Source organism: Oncorhynchus nerka, linkage group LG2 (genome assembly GCF_034236695.1).
Source record: "Oncorhynchus nerka isolate Pitt River linkage group LG2, Oner_Uvic_2.0, whole genome shotgun sequence".
Taxonomy (NCBI): domain Eukaryota; kingdom Metazoa; phylum Chordata; class Actinopteri; order Salmoniformes; family Salmonidae; genus Oncorhynchus; species Oncorhynchus nerka.
In genome coordinates, this window is record NC_088397.1 from 42,940,062 (window position 1) to 42,959,912 (window position 19,851).

At 44.2% G+C, this 19,851-nt stretch overlaps 1 protein-coding gene across 1 annotated transcript in view; it reads right to left on the minus strand.

Moving 5' to 3' along the window:
• LOC115135492 (kinesin-like protein KIF21B) overlaps nucleotides 1–19,851 on the minus strand; it is a 126,076-nt gene that overhangs the window by 12,522 nt on the left and 93,703 nt on the right. Inside the window, 19 exon segments of the mRNA XM_029670259.2 lie at nucleotides 884–1,054; nucleotides 1,534–1,651; nucleotides 1,873–2,037; nucleotides 2,337–2,517; nucleotides 2,733–2,869; nucleotides 12,046–12,156; nucleotides 12,462–12,515; nucleotides 12,517–12,534; nucleotides 12,782–12,993; nucleotides 13,534–13,588; nucleotides 14,732–14,792; nucleotides 14,943–15,108; nucleotides 15,834–15,935; nucleotides 16,029–16,232; nucleotides 16,411–16,576; nucleotides 17,158–17,265; nucleotides 18,618–18,808; nucleotides 19,136–19,243; nucleotides 19,488–19,687. Coding sequence (XP_029526119.2) covers nucleotides 884–1,054; nucleotides 1,534–1,651; nucleotides 1,873–2,037; nucleotides 2,337–2,517; nucleotides 2,733–2,869; nucleotides 12,046–12,156; nucleotides 12,462–12,515; nucleotides 12,517–12,534; nucleotides 12,782–12,993; nucleotides 13,534–13,588; nucleotides 14,732–14,792; nucleotides 14,943–15,108; nucleotides 15,834–15,935; nucleotides 16,029–16,232; nucleotides 16,411–16,576; nucleotides 17,158–17,265; nucleotides 18,618–18,808; nucleotides 19,136–19,243; nucleotides 19,488–19,687 — 2,528 coding nt within the window.

Sequence of the window (19,851 nt, forward strand, 5' to 3'; positions counted from 1 at the left end):
GGCTGCTCCACTGGATGTCATAAGGTGAATGCACCAATTTGTAAGTCGCTCTGGATAAGAGCGTCTGCTAAATGACTTAAATGTAAATGTAATGTAAATGTATATTCCAATACAAATATTTAAATAATCCAATGCATTTGAACCCAGGTCTGTTGGGTCATTGAAATAATGTTTTTCCAATAGAAGTAGTTGATTCGGGAAACATGATTTGAAAATACTGAAATGCACTGAAGTTATTTCAATAAACAAATGATCAAAGTAAGTATCCCCTAGCCCTACTCAGTAGCTATCGATATACTTGTCCACCCTGCTCTACAATGTTGACTATTCTCTCATGGCAAATATTTTTTTGGGGGGATGACACAGTACTAACTTGTCCCTCAGAGCTAACACTTTGGCTGCCTCATAATCCTTATATAGTGCACTACTATGGCCCCTGGCCCCTAGTAGGATATCGATTGGGTTGTAGACCTTTGAGCTGAGCCGGTAAAGACAAGGCCTATATTTTAAAAAAGGCAGCTTTTTACCTCACAGGATTCACTCCTGCCGCTATAGGCTGACCACATTGTAGACAGATAAGCATTCATCAACACGCATGCACTGTAGCAGTACGTTCCTTTTTCCCCAATACCGTCAGTATTGCTATCAATGACATTCAATTACCGCTGCCACACGGTGCCGTGACACACGCACAGTCCCCCTCCCTCCCTCCCTCCCTCCCTCCCTCCCTCCCTCCCTCCCTCCCTCCCTCTCCCTCCCTCCCTCTACACTCATAGAAAAAAGGGCTATTCTGTGGAAAGGGTTCTACATGGAACCAAAAAGGTTCCTTCAAATGGTTCTCCTATGGTGAAGGCGGGAGGACCCTTCCCCCCTAAGAGCGTACCTGTGTGAGTTCTTGGTTCTCCAGGTCCCACTTCTTGATGCCGTTGTCTCGTGATGCGCTGAACAGAACGTCTCCCTGGATGGCCAGACACTCGATGCCGTCATAGTGCGGAGGCTCAAAGTTGTGGGCGGGGCCTAAATTACCCAGCATGCCCTCTGCCACGTCAAACACCTGGCACAAAAAAAACAGGACAGTAGTCAGAAAACATGACCAAACAGCAGACAAACATGGTTGCACACTCCAACAGGAATCCACAACAGGAAGTATGCCAGTTCACACCTCAGGGGAAGGGTAGATAATCAGGATATAGCCTGCGTAACGGGGTACAATGGAAATGCTTGTGTGCTTGTGTGTGTGTGTGTGTGTGTGTGTGTAGCATGCCCTCTGCCACGTCAAACACCTGGCACAAAAAAAACAGGACAGTAGTCAGAAAACATGACCAAACAGCAGACAAACATGGTTGCACACTCCAACAGGAATCCACAACAGGAAGTATGCCAGTTCACACCTCAGGGGAAGGGTAGATAATCAGGATATAGCCTGCGTAACGGGGTACAATGGAAATGCTTGTGTGCTTGTGTGTGTGTGTGTGTGTGTGTGTGTGTGTGTGTGTGTGTGTGCGCCACTGCGCATAGCAGTGTGTCCAGTACCTTGACATAGTGGTCCTTGGAGCCAGTGATGACCTGGTCTTTGCCCAGTAGAGACTGACCTACAGTGAGACACATCACTGAGCCTATATGACCTGTCAGTTTCCCTAATGCCATCATCCTAGAGAAAGGAAGGGCAGAGGGAGAGAGGCAGAGGGAGAGAAAGAGGGGAGGGAGAGAGAGAAAAAGACAGCGAGAGAGAGAGAGAGTTTTTGTATTGCTAGAAAACTTTTATAGGCACAGCTAATGTACGTACATACAAAGCTAAATCAACGGCAAAAGTAGAAATATATTGCTGCATAGCAGTGGTTACAATGCTAAAAACCAGTGTCCTTCTGTTACCTGTTGAGGTCCCAGGTGCGTACGGTGTTACCAGCAGCAGCATAGAGAACAGAGCCAGAGGGGTTGAGAGCTATCTGGTTGATCTGGTATTCACCCTGTGCCACCGTGATGGTACGGGTGGTGGTGCCCACACACGCATCCCCCGATACCACCTGGCCTGAAGACCTGGAGAGGACACACACACAGAGAGACAGAGACAGAGAGAGAGAGAGAGAGAGAGAGAGAGAGAGAAGAAAGAGAGCGAGAGAGAGAGCGAGAGCGATGTGGGGGTTGGGGGGTAGAGTGAGAGAAAGAGAGAGAGGGATAGCGGGAGAGAAAGAGAGAGATCTTGATCTTTGCTAAACATTGGTTCGTTCAGCTTGGCCGTAAACATGTCTGGACTGTTACAGAGTAGCACTGACTGATCAGTGAGGGTGGTTAAGGTGAGCTGTGATTGGTGGAAAGACACACAGCGAGCCACTCACGTGAGGGTGCGGACACACTTGGCAGAGTCTCGTATGTCCCAGACCTTGATGTAGGAGGTGGAGACAGAGAAGACGAGGCATGAGGAGGAACAGTATTTGACTGAGACCACGTTATTGGGGTGCCCTTTCAGCGTGACGATTTCCTGTCCCGTCACCAGGTTCCACATCTTACACGTCCGGTCTGACGAGAAACGAGAGAGAGAGAAGAGACGGGTCAAAAACATCTAAACACTGGCAGCACCGCCACTTGGTTGTTCTATAAAGGGATGGGACTGGAGCTAATGGATGCAAGGACTGATAGTCCATAAGGTTAAACATGATCGCTTTCACCAATTTATGTTTGTTTCCAAAGACAAAAGGCAACCCATGGTCCGAGTTAGGACATTGTTGTTGTACCTTTGGATCCAGTGAAGAGCAGTTCATCTGTAGCGTCCACACAGAGGACAGGTTTAGAGTGTCCCTCTGCTATGGCTGAACACTGGAGGGGCGCCGTCCGTCCCCCCTTCACTCCCCCCGTGGGAGTGATCACACCCCTAAGGGAGACGCACACACACACCGTCACACACACACACACAAAACACTAACACACAGACCACTAACCCCGCACAGATACAAAACAGCTCATACAAACTTCATCAAATATGAAAAGATCGGCTCCACACCTCAATAAATGAACACACAGAACACACACAAATGTGCAACACACAGACTTAGAAACTCCAGCCAGGTCAAAAGGAGCACAGCTCTATCATGCCCCCTGCTGGAGATAAACAGGTATAACCACTCCCTCCCATTCCCCCCCCCCTCTCTGTACCCACCCGTTCCTCTCTATCCCTCTCTTTTGTGGAAGCTCAATTAGAGAGCCTGGTCTAAAACCATCCATCTCCTGGCTGGCAGTGAAGGAAAAAAACCTCTCAGAGATAAGGAGCCTCTTCCTCCCGTTTCCCTTTGTCTCTCTATCCCCCTCTCTCTCTCCCTCTCTCTTTAGCCTGGCTCTCTCTTGCCATCATTCCCTCTCTCTCAACCCTCTCTCTTTAGCCTGGCTCTTTCTTGCCATCCTTCCCTCTCTCTCTCTCCCTCTCTCTTTAGCCTGGCTCTTTCTTACCATCCTTCCCTCTCTCTCTCTCTCTCTCCCTCTCTCTTTAGCCTGGCTCTTTCTTTCCATCCTTCCCTCTCTATCCCTCCACCTCTCCCTCTCTCTCTCTCCTTTATTTCTTTCTCTCCCTCTTTAATTTCTCACTGCCAGAGCACTCGGGGGGAGCCGGCCAAGTGAGACACAGGGATGGATGGAAAGAGAGAGAGGGGGGGGGGACTAGAGAGAGAGAGAGCGACAGGAGTGAGTGGGGATAAAGGGACCAGTGATTAAAGGCAAAACTGGGACAGATCTGTCTCCCTGGACCCCTCAAACACACACACACACACACACACACACACACTTCCCTTTGTCCCATAGGGATATATTTCCCCTCTCTCCCTATGTATAGTAGTGGCGTGATTTGTGCGGGTAAAGCAGGTGAACAGCATGTCACGGCTGCTAGACCAGCCTAGGCCAATCACAGTGATGCGAGAAAGAGAAGCTGCATGCATGTCAGCTATAGTCTCGAAAACGCAAATGTATTGAAACACAAAACAACCCCCAAAAATGACAAATTCTACAGAAACACAGTGCAGCTCATTCAAATGATGATAGAGAATGGCGGCGGTTCACGGCGCCAAAGAAGAAGCAGAACTCAACAACAGCCAAATAAAAAAACAACAACATCAACTTGTGGCATCTACAGTACATGCAGCATCTCCACCAATCAAGAGTGAGCTAGCTCGTGGTCCTTGCCCTTGCCCCTTTTGAGCCAATCCCAGTTCAGTGTTCAGGCGAAGGCAGAGGCTTCTGGGACAGGTGAGTGAGAGAATGGGGGAGGGGGATGTCACATCAGACCCCCTCTCCTTCTCTGTCTGTGGTTGATTGGAACCAGGCCTTTGTCTTGTCACAGAGGAGGGAGGGGGTAAAGGTAGGATGGAGGTTAGGTGTGACAGGGCTAGTATATCGACCCAATTCCAAATCAAAATCTGTTGGTTTGGAACTGGACACTGGGTTTATGGATAAGAGGGCTGTCTTCTGAATGAACCTTATGTCCAGGGAGAGCAGGGGAACTTTCACAAGTGAGCCAATAGGCTCTGAAAGAGTGCTTCTATTCACTATTCCCATTGGTTAGATAGTTGTGTGGACACTCTGCCCAATCAATCCACCCGTGTCTTTTTCTGATCGCTCATTCCAAGGAGAGAACAGAGGACCTGACCTCAAAAGCCTCAAAAGCCTTTCAAAACAGGGTCCTTACATGAGTTATTCCATTTCTGCTATCCTGAACTAATAGAATGTAATGGAAGGTATTGCCTGTGTGTTGTGTGGTTCTGAACGTTCCAAACCTGGCTTCCCATATAATGAGATAAGATAAGAGATCCGTCTATGATAATGCCATTATCTATGTATAAATGTGATGAAAACCAGAGAGGTGTAATAAGACTGTCAGTACGATGATTAGAGCGGTGATAAGTGAGATTGATCTAGAAAGTCTATTTCTTTATCTCTACAATCTCTACGTATGTTAGATTATCAGAGAGAGAGAGAGAGAGAGAGAGACACCGAGAGAGTTGACGGCGACAACTGGCTAAGAATAGCCTAGAGGGTTTTCAGGCTCGAAATATCCACATACCTCTTTTCCTTCTTTCCTCTCTCCCGTCATCTACTTGTATTATTGGAGACTTTCACCCTTTACAGACAGACTTTACGAATTGTCGCCTTTAAAATAGAAAAATAAAACAATTGGCCAATGTGTATAAGAAGCCGATTCAAACAGTCCCATCTTTACCACATTCGTCTTTACCACATATGTTTTTGTTATAGGCAGCATATACCGTAGTCTGTCTGTAAAGGGTATTATACACATGTTGTGCGCAGCCGGCAATTTTGATCCTGTTGTTGTGTTCTGTTCACATATATTTAAAGATACTATTTATACAGAAAATGTGTATAAAACTGTATAATAATTATATGACAATATTTTAGGTTGACAATAATTCTATTACACAATTTCTGATACATCACATGCATTACTTTTATTTCCTTGCATAATTAAAATCAGGATTATGTCTCTACTGACTTTCATTCCAATTAGACTGGTTCGGATTTCTCCCAGACCAATTATGCCTGCCACCCCATTCTGGAACGTTGAACGTTTAGGAGATGGCCCCTCTTGTAATTGAATAGGATCTTTATGCGTCAAAAAGGTCTCAGACAAAATGGACTGTCTTGTTTTTTTCCCCCTCACATTCACAACCGTAAGCTATTTTTTTTAGCTCGCCATTCCTTGTAAACAATGACCTTGTTATGACGAATAAGACGTTGGCTACAGTCAAACTCCAGGCTGCTGACGTCGTTTTTGTGTGTAATGTAACGTGTACAATGTGTATGATTTAATGCGTGCCAAAGCCGGAACGAAAGGTGATCTTTATACTGAGGGGATTGGCGGGGCTTTTAAAACACATTACCGCTATTATGATTAAAAGTACAGGCTTTGTTGCCGGCAATATAGAAAAGTCGGCAAAAATTCGTCGTCATTCTAAAATTGCCGGATTTTCATCCTGGTTTGCAATGGGCAGGTTATTACAGGTTAAAAGCTGTGAGGCTCAGGGCAAGTTGTGTGGTCCCACAACAAATCAAGGGCACTGCAATAACCACTGAACATATCAACTAGAGCACCCCCACAAGGGTTAAATTATTCATTGTTGGCGCAGCCCACTGTTTTAGGGCAATTCCAAGTGTCGGTATGTCATTCTGAACTTTCTGAAAGGGTTATTAAAAACTGATTGATTACGTCGGCGTGGAAATGCAATTCCGATTTTACAGTCTGGGGAAAGAGAGTTTAAACAGTGGCACTACACAGCAGTCAGAGCAGATCGTTGTTTTTAGCCATCCATGAGAGTAAATGTCATTCCTGTTTATCTGTTCTGTTGTATAGTTATCACATTTTTAGGTTGAACATTGACATTTTACGTAGCTTCAATGAGGCCCACAGAAGTATGAGTTCCATAAAACACACAAAACATATTTTGGTATAGATACCACCTTATTATAATATGTAATAAATCATGTTCATATTCTACAAGAAGGTGTAAAATGGAACAACAACAAAAATGTAAAGAAACGTTTTTATTTACAGTATGTGAATGTAACATGATGAACAGGAATGGCATTTACTCTCACGGGTGGACAATAAGATCTCTGAAAGCCACACCCCTAAAAAGCCATGGCTCCCGAAAATATCCTAAGGATAACCGTTGCAAAAGGCAGGTGAACCTTTATTCTCATGAATCTTGCCCTGGAGGCAGAACTGAGCGATATCCGCTAGATGGGCCAGCTACAAAGTTAACATTGGTTATGATTTAAGATTAGGTTTAAGGCGTCCGCATGCTTCCCATCCGAAACCGTTCGTACATATATTACAACGTTATTTTGTGACATTTTGTTCGATTTGTCCTTCGTAAGGTTCTTTTCAGCTGTTTTCTGCACCGAAGTTCGGAATCCAAAGTCTACGCCACTTCGTCGGTGATGTTCACTGGTTAGATAGTTGTGTGGACTCTCTGAGATTCTTCAATGAAGTGTTTGTCGTCATTCAAATATAAACAACTTATTTCAATGCACATTCTTCACTTGAGAAATACCGCACCAAACACGTAAATTGTGCGGCTAAGATCTCCTTGTCAAAAACGGACAAATTCAGACTATTCTGAGGAAGTGTATACTGGCAATGTCGTCTCAATATGGACAAACAGTACTATTGTTAGGGTGTATGTGAGCACACTTGTTCCAATTCGGCTAGGTGTCAGCGCCAGCCTAACCAAAGCATGTGGAAGCCTTCAGGCATTAGGGTTAGCAATGTGGTTAAGGTTAAGGTTTAGGCTTCAAATCTGATTTCATTGACTTTGTGACTGTGCCAGCTAGTGACCACTCTGCAGAGCTGCCTCCAGAACAAGATTAATGACAAAAAAACGCTAACCTACTTCAAAAAGACCCAACTGCTAGGTCAACCCAGCAGGAAGATAAAAATAAATACCCAACTGATGGTTAAATTAACCCATGTTTGTGTAATCCTAACAACCCAACATGTTGGGTTATTCACGGAACCCAACTGGCTGGGTCAAAATAACCCAGTATGTGTGCTATCCAATATTTACTCAGCCCTGGGTTACCAAAAAAATTTTAAGATGTTAACAAGGTCTATTTATGTGCTGTCAATGGTTCATAGATGCTATCCTCTCAGAATCATTATCCTCTGTAGCCTGAATGAATGTAACTGCCCTCACCCAAAAGGGTTATTACTTAACCCAAGCTCTCCAGACCGAAAGGTTCATTCAGATCCCATGAGTAGTGGGGAGGGGCACCACAGGAATAGACCACCACACAGGTGGAAGGGGATTGGAGGAAGGTGAGAGGGGACCGATGAGGTTAAAGCATGCTCCACATCGACTCTGCCCACCCCAGAAAAGGAGGAGTGGCCAGCTGAGTGACTGGCCAAACAGGCAAGAGAAGAGACAGAATGACAGAGACAGACAGATATCTCTACCTGAGCACCTCCGAGAGAGAGGAGTCGCTGTCATCCGACCTGAAGACAGAACAGGAGCACGGTTAGGAGCAGGACAGGAAAGGAAAGGAGGTTAGGAGCAACGTTAACAGAGTTAGGAGCAGGGAGAGGAGAGGAGAGGAGAGGAGAGGAGAGGAGAGGAGAGGAGAGGAGAGGTGTTTAGCTCTATGGCTAGAGGAGGAAGGGTTATACAGGTAAGGTTAAGATGCAGGTTAGGGTTAGGCTTGGGGATAGGGGTGGGTAAGGGTATACAGCGATTTGCCACCTAGACTATGGCTAGCCTGAGTGACAGCCTGTTTTAGAATGTGACAAGACAAAGTATTAGAGATGGCATGGCACTCACACTAGCCCACGGCGGGGTTAGGATTAGGGTGGGGGAGATAAAAAAAAGTTGCTACAATAGGAGCGTTTAGCAGTTTGGGTCTTGATTAAAGGAGGAAGGGATAAAACAGAAGTGCAATAAGAGAGGGAGGGGTTACTGGGATAACCAGGAAGTAAAGGAGGAGGAAGGGGCAGGCCAGAGAGAGGGGATTGCGTTATCAGCAGGGAGAAGGCAGTTGATTGGAGGACAGGGTTGTCATTCAGACTGGACGTCACAGGAGAACCCACCACTCTTGGCTGTCTCTGTGGGAAAGATCTGCTCTGGCGTACCGCCTATTCCCGGAGTTGTAAACTAGGGAAAACACTGCAAGCACTGCAATTAAAGGCAGTTTTACACTATCATCCTGTCCCAAATGGCACCCTATTCCATTTGTAGGCCGTCATTGTAAATAAGTATTTGTTCTTAACTGACTTGCCTAGTTAAATAAAGGTTAAATAAAAAATGTAAAAAGGGCCCTGGTCAAAAGTAGTACACTATAAAGGGAATAGGATGCCATTTGGACGCACATTATAAATATTTTATTGCTCATTTCGCAGGATTGTTACTATGAGAGAGCAGGCTTTGTAATGCCAGTTGGGCATTAAATAATGTCTGTAGGGAGCAAAGCTGTTGGAAGGCAACATAACAAAACCATCATAAATTCAGCCATAGTATTTGATTTGTAATACTGTAAAAGGTTTATTGGGGTATGGTTATTAGTGGCCAGCATATTAATGCATGGCTTTTGTAAGTGCAAATGTGCAACTGTACTCCATATGAAAATCCGGCTGTCAGCAACGTCGGCATCCTTCCATCTCTGAGAAACGATTTTAAGAAGGTTTGTGTGTCATGGGTTTGAAATCAGACTACACCGATTCAGATTCAGAACCTGTTATCATACAGATGTCATTGTTTTGTGAGGACAGGAGCAGATCAGGAATATTGAGGAATATTCCTAATGAGGAAGATGTCAGTAAGTGCAATAAGATACAGTTGAAGTCGGGAAATTTACATTCACTTAGGCTGTAGTCAATAAAACTCCATTTTCAACCACTCCACAAATTTCATCTTAAAAACTATAGTTTTGGCAAGTCGGTTAGGACATCTACTTTGTGCATGACACAAGTCATTTTTCCAACAATTGTTTACAGACAGATTATTTCACTTATAATTCACTGTATCACAATTCCAGTGGGTCAGAAGTTTACATACACTAAGTTGACTGTGCCTTTAAACATCTTGGAGAAATTCCAGAAAATGATGTCATGGCTTTAGAAGCTTCTGATAGGATAATTGACATCATTTGAGTCAATTGGAGGTGTACCTGTGGATGTATTTCAAGGCCTACCTTCAAACTTAGTGCCTCATTGCTTGACATCATGGGAAAATCAAAAGAAATCAGCCAAGACCTCAGAAAAAAATTGTAGACCTCCACAAGTCTGGCTCATCCTTGGAAGCAATTTCCAAACGCCTGAAGGTACCACGTTCATCAGTACAAACAATAGCATGCAAGTATAAACACCATGGGACCACGTAGCCATCATACCGCTCAGGAAGGAGACGCGTTCTATCTCCTAAAGATGAACGTACTTTGGTGCGAAAAGTGCAAATCAATCCCAGAACAACAGCAAATGGGTCTTCCAAATGGACAATGACCCCAAGCATACTTACCATCACAAAGCCCTGACCTCAATCCTATAGAGCATTTGTGGGCAGAACTGAAAAAGTGTGTGCCTACAAACCGGACTCAGTTACACCAGCTCTGTCAGGAAGAATGGGCCAAAATTCACCCAACTTATTGTGGGAAGCTTGTGGAAGGTTACCCGAAACGTTTGACCCAAGTTAAACAATTTAAAGGCAATGCTACCAAATACTAATTGAGTGTATGTAAACTTCTGACCCACTGGGAATGTGATGAAAGAAATAAAAGCTTAAATAAATAATTATTTCTACAATTATTCTGACATTTCACATTCTTAAAATAAAGTGGTGATCCTAACTGACCTAAAACAGACCATTTTTACTTGGATTAAATGTCAGGAATTGTGAAAAACTGAGTTGAAATGTAATTGGCTAAGGTGTATGTAAACTTCCCGACTTCAACCTTATGTGAAGAGGAAGACTTGGATAAATGAATAAACATAAGAAAACCCAAAGCAAAGTGAACCCACTCAGTGTGAAAAGAAACGTAATAACTTGGATCGATTCTTGTCAAAACATACCAGATGGATGTAAAACTGTTCCAAAAACACGCTGATGTGAAAACCATGCTAAACATCATACACCAATTGAAAAAAAATGCCCTGTAACTAAAACTCATGATAAACCCAACTGTCCAGCCCACACCTCATCCTCTACTGTCAAACACTATGGGCCAAATTAGATCAACCTCCCAGTCTCAGCAAACATCAAACCAACAATAACAATAAACCATGTAGCGTAACACATTTGTGAAACATGCCCCTGATGGTGCAGCTACACGCCTAAAACTGTATCCTATCCACCAGCACTCAACTCAAATCAGAACAAAATGGCTGCCTGCTGACAACATCCCAGAGAGGAATCTAAACAAGTTCCTCTGCGCTTAATGAACTACTCCTGGGTGAAGATCGAGAGAATCCACAGGCGTTATCAGGCAGCCGTAGACCAACCTCCCTAGTACACACACACACAAATGTGCACGGACTCGTTACCCACCACTTACTACACCGGATCAATAAACTCAACAACCTATAGCAGGATTAATAAAGATGTGAAATTACACAAACAATTCAGAGGCTGAGAATTAACGGATGCCATTTCCAGGGCTGAGAATTAGAATTGATTGGGAAAAGAACGGAACACTACACTGTAAAGGGGTTGCCGGGGATTTGACAGTAATTTACAGGCAGCTCAGTGGCAAGTGAACATTTTCCATTTCATATTACAGCACTATGTACTATAATGTAAATATGGTATCAAAGCAAGTACGGTGTACAATACCCATGACATTTCACATATTATACAGTAAAAGCAAATTCTACCATAATCCGAATGAATTAATAAATTAATGGATGAATGACATTTATTAAGGGGAGGGGTTTTGGATTTCACAATATTTTACTGTAATTACAAGGGACTGGTGCAAGCAGGTTGGCTGCTAGGTAACGTGTTTACACATCACCAAATGTTCATTCAAATGCTGTATTTTATAATCACTTGCACTTCTAGGCAAAGGCTTCCAAACTGACAGTGACTCCAGACCTTCATGGACATGGTGAAATGCTCAACCATTTAAAACTTGCTGCCACTTCAATCTGTCCCCTGTACATTTTAAGTATTTTACTCTTAATAATATCCCAAATTACAGTATAATTTAGTTTTCTGTTACAGTGTAGAGGAAAAGGGAATTTGCTCGAGGCTTATTTTGATCTAAGGAGGAAAAAGTCTAACACTTAGATTGAACAAATAGAGTATATATTTGAATTATTTTCGGAACAGCACTCTCAACATCATATATTTGAGTCATGTAGCAGACACTCAGTGTATACAAAACAACTTACAATCAATGCATTCAAGGATGTAAGTCGACTTCCACAGCTGACTCGAGACTGCCTGAAGACTGTTATGAAATCAAAAGACATAGTGTGCGTTCCAAATGGCACCCTATTCCCTATGTTGAGGCGTCTCGAACTGACAGTGTGCGTGTGTGTGTTTGTGTGTGTGTACTTACTTGTCCAGTGCGGAGCCTTGGCTCTGGTTGCTGGTGAGCCTTGAAAAGACATTGCGATCGTTTCTGGTTCTGAGAGGGGGGGAGGATGGGGGAGTATGCCCATCAGCATTTCTGTGAGAGAGCGATAGGTGGGAAGGGTGCAGGGGAGAGAGAGGGGGGGGGGGGGGGGGTGGAGAGATGCGGGAGATGATGAGAACAGCATGTTTTCCAGTTTTTGGTTTCAGTCTCATATTCAACAGATTGATTGATTGATCATGTCAGATCTATTTAATGTGCATTTCACATGGGTCACAACACACGTCACATAATTAAAAAGGAATACAATAATGCAGGAACACTGGTAAAAGGATCTGTGGAGAGAGATTCAACTAAACAATATATTGGTTACTGATTAGTTGAGGGGGAGAGTTAGCTACCTGTAAGACTGGCCTCGGTCATAAGACTTCCTCCTTGTTAGAGGGGAGGTGTCACCCCCGAGACTGCCGGGGACTGATAAACACACACAGAGCGAGAGAGAGCACGAGATAGAGCGAAAATAAGCATTAGCATACAGTAGCAGATTGTTAGAATTAGCATGTGACACTGCCATGTATAGCCATAGCAAGCTAGCATTGGCAAGTATTGCGACCACAGAAACAGATTCCCTAGGTGGTTGACAAGTGGCGCTGTTCTGAAGCCACCATCTGCCATATTGGAACTCCTCATAAGGAACAGTGCACCATAGCCTAAGACTCACAAGGTGTGTCCCCGGACAGGCAGGCTGATGGTCCTGGACACCCTGTCTCTAAAGATGGGGAGAGTGAGGCTCAGGCCACCTGAGCCGCCGTTCTCCTGGATGTCTGTTAGGGAAGCCAGGGACTTGGTGATGTTCTTAGTGGATGGGTCTAACACGGGACCCAGGTACTCTGCCGATACCGCTTTCATCTGGGCTGACAGACGGGGCTCAGTCTGGGGAGAGGCGGAAAGAGTAGGGAGAAAAATGTCCAATTACGCATTCAATAGAACAAACTATACCTTGGGATCACAAGTGGTTGGTGGAACCTTCATTCGGGAGGACAGGCTGGTGGTAATGTCTGGAGTGGAATAAGTGGAACGGTATCAAACACATCAATCACACGGTTTCCATTGTTTGATACCATTCCATTCGCTCCGTTCCAGCCATTATTATGAGCCATCCTCCCCTCTGCAGCCTCCACTGCTTGGGATAGAGGGGTTTAGTTATCTTGGGGTTCTGTGAAGGCAACTATCATAGCCATAATGACTCATGTGCAGAGGCTGCCATCTCCTGGCAGCTGAGTACAACTACAGATATGATTTCACTGACAACAGCCTCGACTTTGTTCAGTCGACGGATTCTCCTCCAGTGCTGTAACTGTAACCACAAACATGTCATACGAGTCAGCGTGAAATAAACAACAACAACAAATAACCGCTGACCAGAGGAGACAGACGCCATGTAGCCTACACCTGAAACAGACGTTCACCTACCTGAACCTTCAGCTTGCAGTCATCCTGACTAGCTGAGGACTTCATCCGAGACACACTGAAGAGAGAGAGAGAGAGAGAGAGAGAGAGAGAGAGAGAGAGAGAGAGAGAGAAAACAAGAAATGTAACCGCATACGGAAAATGAGTATGTGGTGTGGGGGTTCAAGGGGGCCTCCTTTATAAAACGTTGCGAATGAACCACATATGCTCCAGAACATGCGTACGTGCCAGTTGTCACGCAACAGTTGGCCATTTCTAAAGAACTGAACTTGACTTGAGAACGTGCTTATCCTCCCACAAACTGTAGACTGCGCGTACGCCCGGTTTCTAGTAGTTGGAAGGACTGCGTCGCATATGTAGCATTTTTTTTTTACGGTAATGTCCAAAATACATCAACATTTTCCCGTCCATTGAATTTCTTCCCACAATGTAAGATTACGGTAATCTACTGTATTCAGTTCATACAGTGTGAATGAAGTCTGTTGATTATACAGCAATTTACCTTGACAATTACAAGATTGTTTTTAACAGTGTAGGAAATAGGTTCCAGTGTGTTTTTGTTAAACAGTTGATATAAACACAACTTTTTTTAAACTTTCTTCTGTTTCATAGTTTTGTGTTGGTTGTTTTATATTGTGTTTCAGTTGAATTATAACTTGGTCTTATAATGTACAATTACTTGTTGAAGAAAAGAAAGTCAAAAGAAATTCTCTTTCTCTGACTCTCTCTCCCTTTAACTCTCTCTCTCTCTCAGGACCACCTCAACCAAAGTGAATGCAAACATTACTGCATTCAAACGACCGGTTTACAGGTCACCAACAATTTGAAAGGGTCAGATGAAGCAAATGTAACTGCAAGAGAAGACATTTGATCAAGTTCACCGTTGCCATTTGCTTTAGATACTGTCTCGGCCTAATTCCAATACTTCTAAAGTGTAGAGCAAATAAGGGTGTTATTGCCACCATAAAAAGGTGAATTATGGGTGTTTTCAGGCGGAGTTATGATGCTTGTTCACACGCGCACTAACGTCATGTCTGATTTAGAACGGGAAATATGCATATGTATGGTGTGCGCCAAGTTAATAAATCTCCAGATTTTTGTGCGTGCACAGTCTTTTCAGAAATGGCGCACGTAGACTTTTAGTGTTACATTTACGCAACTGTTATAAATGAGGCCCCAGAAGCGGATCGCGTAGTTTTACCTGCCATCAGAGGCCTGGCTAAACTCTGGAGGCTCCTCGTCGGTGCTGACATAACCATTCTCTGTGAACACAGATAGAAACATGAAGAAACAGTGAGTGAGTGAGTGAGTGAGTGAGTGAGTGAGTGAGTGAGTGAGTGAGTGAGTGAGTGAGTGAGTGAGTGAGTGAGTGAGTGAGTGAGTGAGTGTGCATGCTAGGTGCGTGTCCTCACCCTGCTGTACGTTGTGTATGAGTGCCTGCAGCTCGGGGATACACTCAGCCTTTTCTCTCAGCGCGTCCAGGATGATGTGGTTATGGGCAGAGCCAATCATATCTGTCTGTCTCAGCTGGCCCTCCAACAGACGGATCTGAGACTCCTTTTGAGCCACCTGTAAACCCTACACACACACACATACACACACACACACGCACACACACACAATAGTTACTAACACCACCCATTACTACAAGTGATCTGAGCTTCCTGCAGTCCCTGGAAAGGCCAGCAGAGGGGGGCATATATCAACTATATATCAACTATACAGCTATTAACTACTTCTGGCTAACCTTGTTTAACCCAGAACTTAATTGAGCAGCTGACCAATCACGTGACACTTTAGTTCTGGGTCCATACATGTTTTAAGAGAAGAAATCAGGAAATACTAGAACGAGGAGCGGAACCAGAATGAGGAGCTCCACCCATCTCTCTTTTGCAAGTTACCAAGTTTTGCAAGAATGTCCCCTCCCCTTCAAAATCAAAAGATGCTAACACCTGCGAAATAGCGATTTGTCCAAATAACCAGTGACTGAAAAACCAAACACCGGAACTAATGCTGCTCGTTATACTACACATCCCATTCAGTCCTGACTGATTCTCACAGCTTACACGCAGAATCTTTCCACGAGAGATAAACTACTGGCCAACCCTCCCTGAAACGGGTGTCCACTTGCACAACATTTGCCAAAATAATTGTAAACTGATGAGGAGCTGATAGGGACTATTTCCAAGTTGAGAACGTTCAGTAGACATTAGTTTGGAGTGTGTGTTATGGTATATCTGGACTATAAACTATGAACTACAGTAGCCACCAGATGGTCCTGGGTCGTGGCCCATGTTAGTTACCTTGTCAATGGAGGCCTTGAGGAAGTGGTCCAGGAGGTGTCGGGCCTCAGCCAGAGAGCAGGAGCTGATGACCACTGAGGTGTCCACCGAGTCCAGCTCATCCTGCATGAAACACCCAGGCTTCAGTAGGCCGCACAGAGCTCCGTACACCAGAACTAGGACATTTTACACTAATGTGTGTGCGTGTGTTCTCACCTTGGTCTCCTCTATCTGAACGATGGTTGCCTGGCAGTCTGATAGGCTGTCGTTGATGTAGTCGATGTTTGCATTCAGAACCTCAATGTCCTCGTTCATTTCCTGGACTAGGCGGTCCTCCCCGTCAGGCCCCTCCCCCTCAGCCATAAGCACCTGCCTTTTACGCAACAGTGCCTCCTGCTGCACAGACAGCTCCTCTCGCTTCTGTCTCACACACAAGAGAGAGAAAGAAAAAAACATGTTAGCCAGATCATTAACAGACGGGGAGGAATGATGCATGTTGTGAAGGAAGTCAGCAATAATGTGTTCGCAAGTGCATCGCAATGCACTAAAAGTTAAGAGGAGGTCTCCCTAGAGTGCAAAGGAAGTGACATCACAGTACCTTGATGAGTCGGTCCATGTCGGCCTCGACGTTGGTGATGGTCATCCTCTGCATGACGATGTCCAGGATCCTCCTCTCTAGAGTCTGCCACTTCTGACGGGCCGCCTTGGAGAAACTACTGCTGCCCACGAGAACACCCTTGCGCTGCTGGACACGCGTCCTACTGCTGCACAGACAGAGAAAGATACAGTTCGGGACGTTACAATACAGGTCAACTGTCAATCATTTCACAGCTATATCAATCCTTAGTGCTGCTGCTGGAGTAGGGGAAGAGAGAGAGGAGGGGAGGAGGGAGTGAGGAAGGAAGGAAGGAAAGAGGGGGATAGGTAGAGGTGGGGGAAGAAAGGAGAGAGTAGGAGGGAAGGAGAGGGAGGAAGAGGAGGAAGGAGAGAGGTGATCGGACTAAGTAAGTCACTCCTGTCAATTCATTTTGAAGGGAATTCGATAAATGGCTTTGTAAAATTGAATAAAACTTTATTGAAGCTGATGAAAGCCTTGGCTAAGTAAATGTCGACAGAGTCATACCTAATCTGAATCTGACCTTGCAGGCTCGCAGGCACACACACACACGCGCGCACACACACACACACACGCAAGTCTCACATTGACACTCTCACACACACACATCCTTTCTCTGACCTGGCGATGCATCAAAGACATGTACACACACCAGATACACACACACCAGTCCCTGCTCTGCATCTGACCTGACAATCTACGGCACACACACTCCCTGCCATGACTTACCCAACAACCTGTGTCCCGTTGGTGGTAATCCCCTCGCTCTCTCCCAGGTAGCCATTCATCTTGGTGTTCCACTGTCTCACTATGTTCGACACTTTGGTTGAGGTGGTCCTGAGAGAGAGAGTTAAAGGGAGAGAGTCAGAGAGAGGAGATATTTTTGACTTTATTTTCTTCAACAAGTAATTGTACATTATAAAACCAAGTTATAATTCAACTGAAACACAATATAAAACAACCAACACAAAACTATGAAACGGAAGAAAGTTTTTAAAAAGTTGTGTTTATATCAACTGTTTAACAAAAACACACTGGAACCTATTTCCTACACTGTTAAAAACAATCTTGTAATTGACATGGTAAATTGCTGTATAATCAACAGACTTCATTCATACTGTCTGAACTGAATGAAGAAATTCAATGGACGGGAAATATTTGATGTATTTTGGACATTACCGTAAAAGAAAATGCTACATAAAACCCAGTAGCAGTTCACTTACTGTATTTGCGAATATTCAAAGCAGAACGCGACACTTAAAGCAAACGGGCAACCAAAACAAAGCACATACTCCGAAGCAAGATACTTCGTTTTTTTTGCTAATTATTATAATAAATGTAATATCTTAGTTAATTGCTACCTGTTTGGTTATTTTATCTGCATTCATTTGTTTGTAACACTTTATATTATAAATGTACAGTCAGAAAGCTAAGTCATACAAATAAACCATTTTCACTTAGTGAAGGCCACAGAACTGAAAATGAAGGAAGCCAACAACCATGTAAAGAATATTTGTTGGTCGGTGGTGTGTAATGAGGATCAAACAGAAGCTGCACTTGACACATTTATGATTTATTTTATTTTATATTAATGAACCTTTATTTAACTAGGCAAGTCAGTTAAGAACAAATTCTTATTTTCAATGAAGGCCTACACCGGTCCAAACCCAGACGACGCTGTGCCAATTGTGTGCCCCCCTATGGGACTCCCAATCACAGCCAGGTGTGATGCAACCAGGTACTGCAGTGAAGCCTCTTGCACTGAGATACAGTGTCTTAGACCATTGCTTATTCCAGTTACTAATAAGCATGCACATATTAAGAAAATTACTGTTAATTCCCTGTGGATTGCTGAGGAATTGAAAAAAAAAAAAAAAATGCAAATAAGGCTTTACAGTAAGAGTATTTGTTACTGTAAAATGACTACAGTAGCATTATTGGTACTGTAAATCAATTACGGTAACAGTATTAGTATACTATAAAATAGTATACCATAAAAATACTAACAGTATACTGTAAAATATGGTACAGTAACATAGTTTTTTTTTATTTCTTTTTTTACATTAACTTACAGGTAACTGTCCCGTAAGTTAGTTGAAAAATAACAGGCAATTTTTACAGTGTATGTTAACACTATAGAGAATGGGGTGCCATTTGGGATACAACCTCTGTATAGCGGCACTACCTACCGGTTGGACTCTGGTTCAGAGGAGGTGGTGCTGGCAGACAGTTCTGCTCCGGAGTCTAGGGGCTGTAGTCGTCTAGCCATACGTCCAGACATGGGTTTAGCCAAACGTCGTAAGGCTGTCACCTCCTGGCTCTTTCTCCTCAGTACCAGCTCCTGTTGACGCTTCTGACTCTCCAACGAACGAATCTGGTACTGATAGGGGAGAGGTCAGTCAATATATGGGTGATTCTGTATATTACCCATACATTTCTCAATGTCAGTAATCTGGAAATGGATATCAGATAGAGAGATACATTAACAATACACAAACATTTAGATCCAAGGGCAGCCTAAGGATTAGAGAAGCAGACTAATAGCTGAAAAGTTGCAGGTTCAAGTCCCAGGGCGGTTGATAAGAAAGTTGGAGATCAACTGGTAACCAGAAGGGTGATGGCTTTAGAAACTGCAGTCTACTAGGGGGGTGATCATGTGAAGCAGGTACTTTCTTTCAGCACAAAAAACACACACACACACACATACTTCCTGTCGTCGCTGCTCCTTCTTGAGCTGAGCGATCTCTCTGTTCCTCTTGGCCTCCATCATCCTCCTCCTCAGCTGCTCCTCCTTCATCTGCTTCATCAGTGCCACCTGGAGACCGGGAGGACACACTGCACTTAGCTGGAGAGTACCATCAGAGCGTTATTGAGGGGCAAGGAATAAATGTTGACCCAGATCTTCACGTCAGCGTTTCCTAGCTTTGACTCCTTTGTCTCACTTATTGGGTAGGGGACGGGCAAAGGTCTCAACACTGCATATAATAGAAATGCACTTAATGTAGCCTACAGAGCTAACATCCTTCCTTGCTCCTCCTTCTCCTCCTCCTCCTCCTTACCTTGACTTTCTTCATCTCGTTGACCTCCTGCTGCAGTTTCTTCAGTTCCTGTTCATAGCGTCCCTGGTTCTTCAGTAGCCTCGTGTGTTCCTTCTGTGCTGCCTGCAGTTTCAGCAGGTCTCTGTTCATCTCCTTCAGCCTCTTCTCATACTCGGATTTAATCCTGCTAGCCTTCTCCTCCGTGTAGTTCTCCATAGACACTGAAGGAGGAGAGAGGGGAGGAAGATAGATAGAAGAGAGAAGGAGACGAAAGAGAGAGTTTGTTTGAAATTGGTACAATCGAGACAGAGAGCAGCGTGCCTATTCAGCATCTATGAGTCGCTCCACTCACTGAGGGGATCCTGTGTGCCTACATTACCCATAG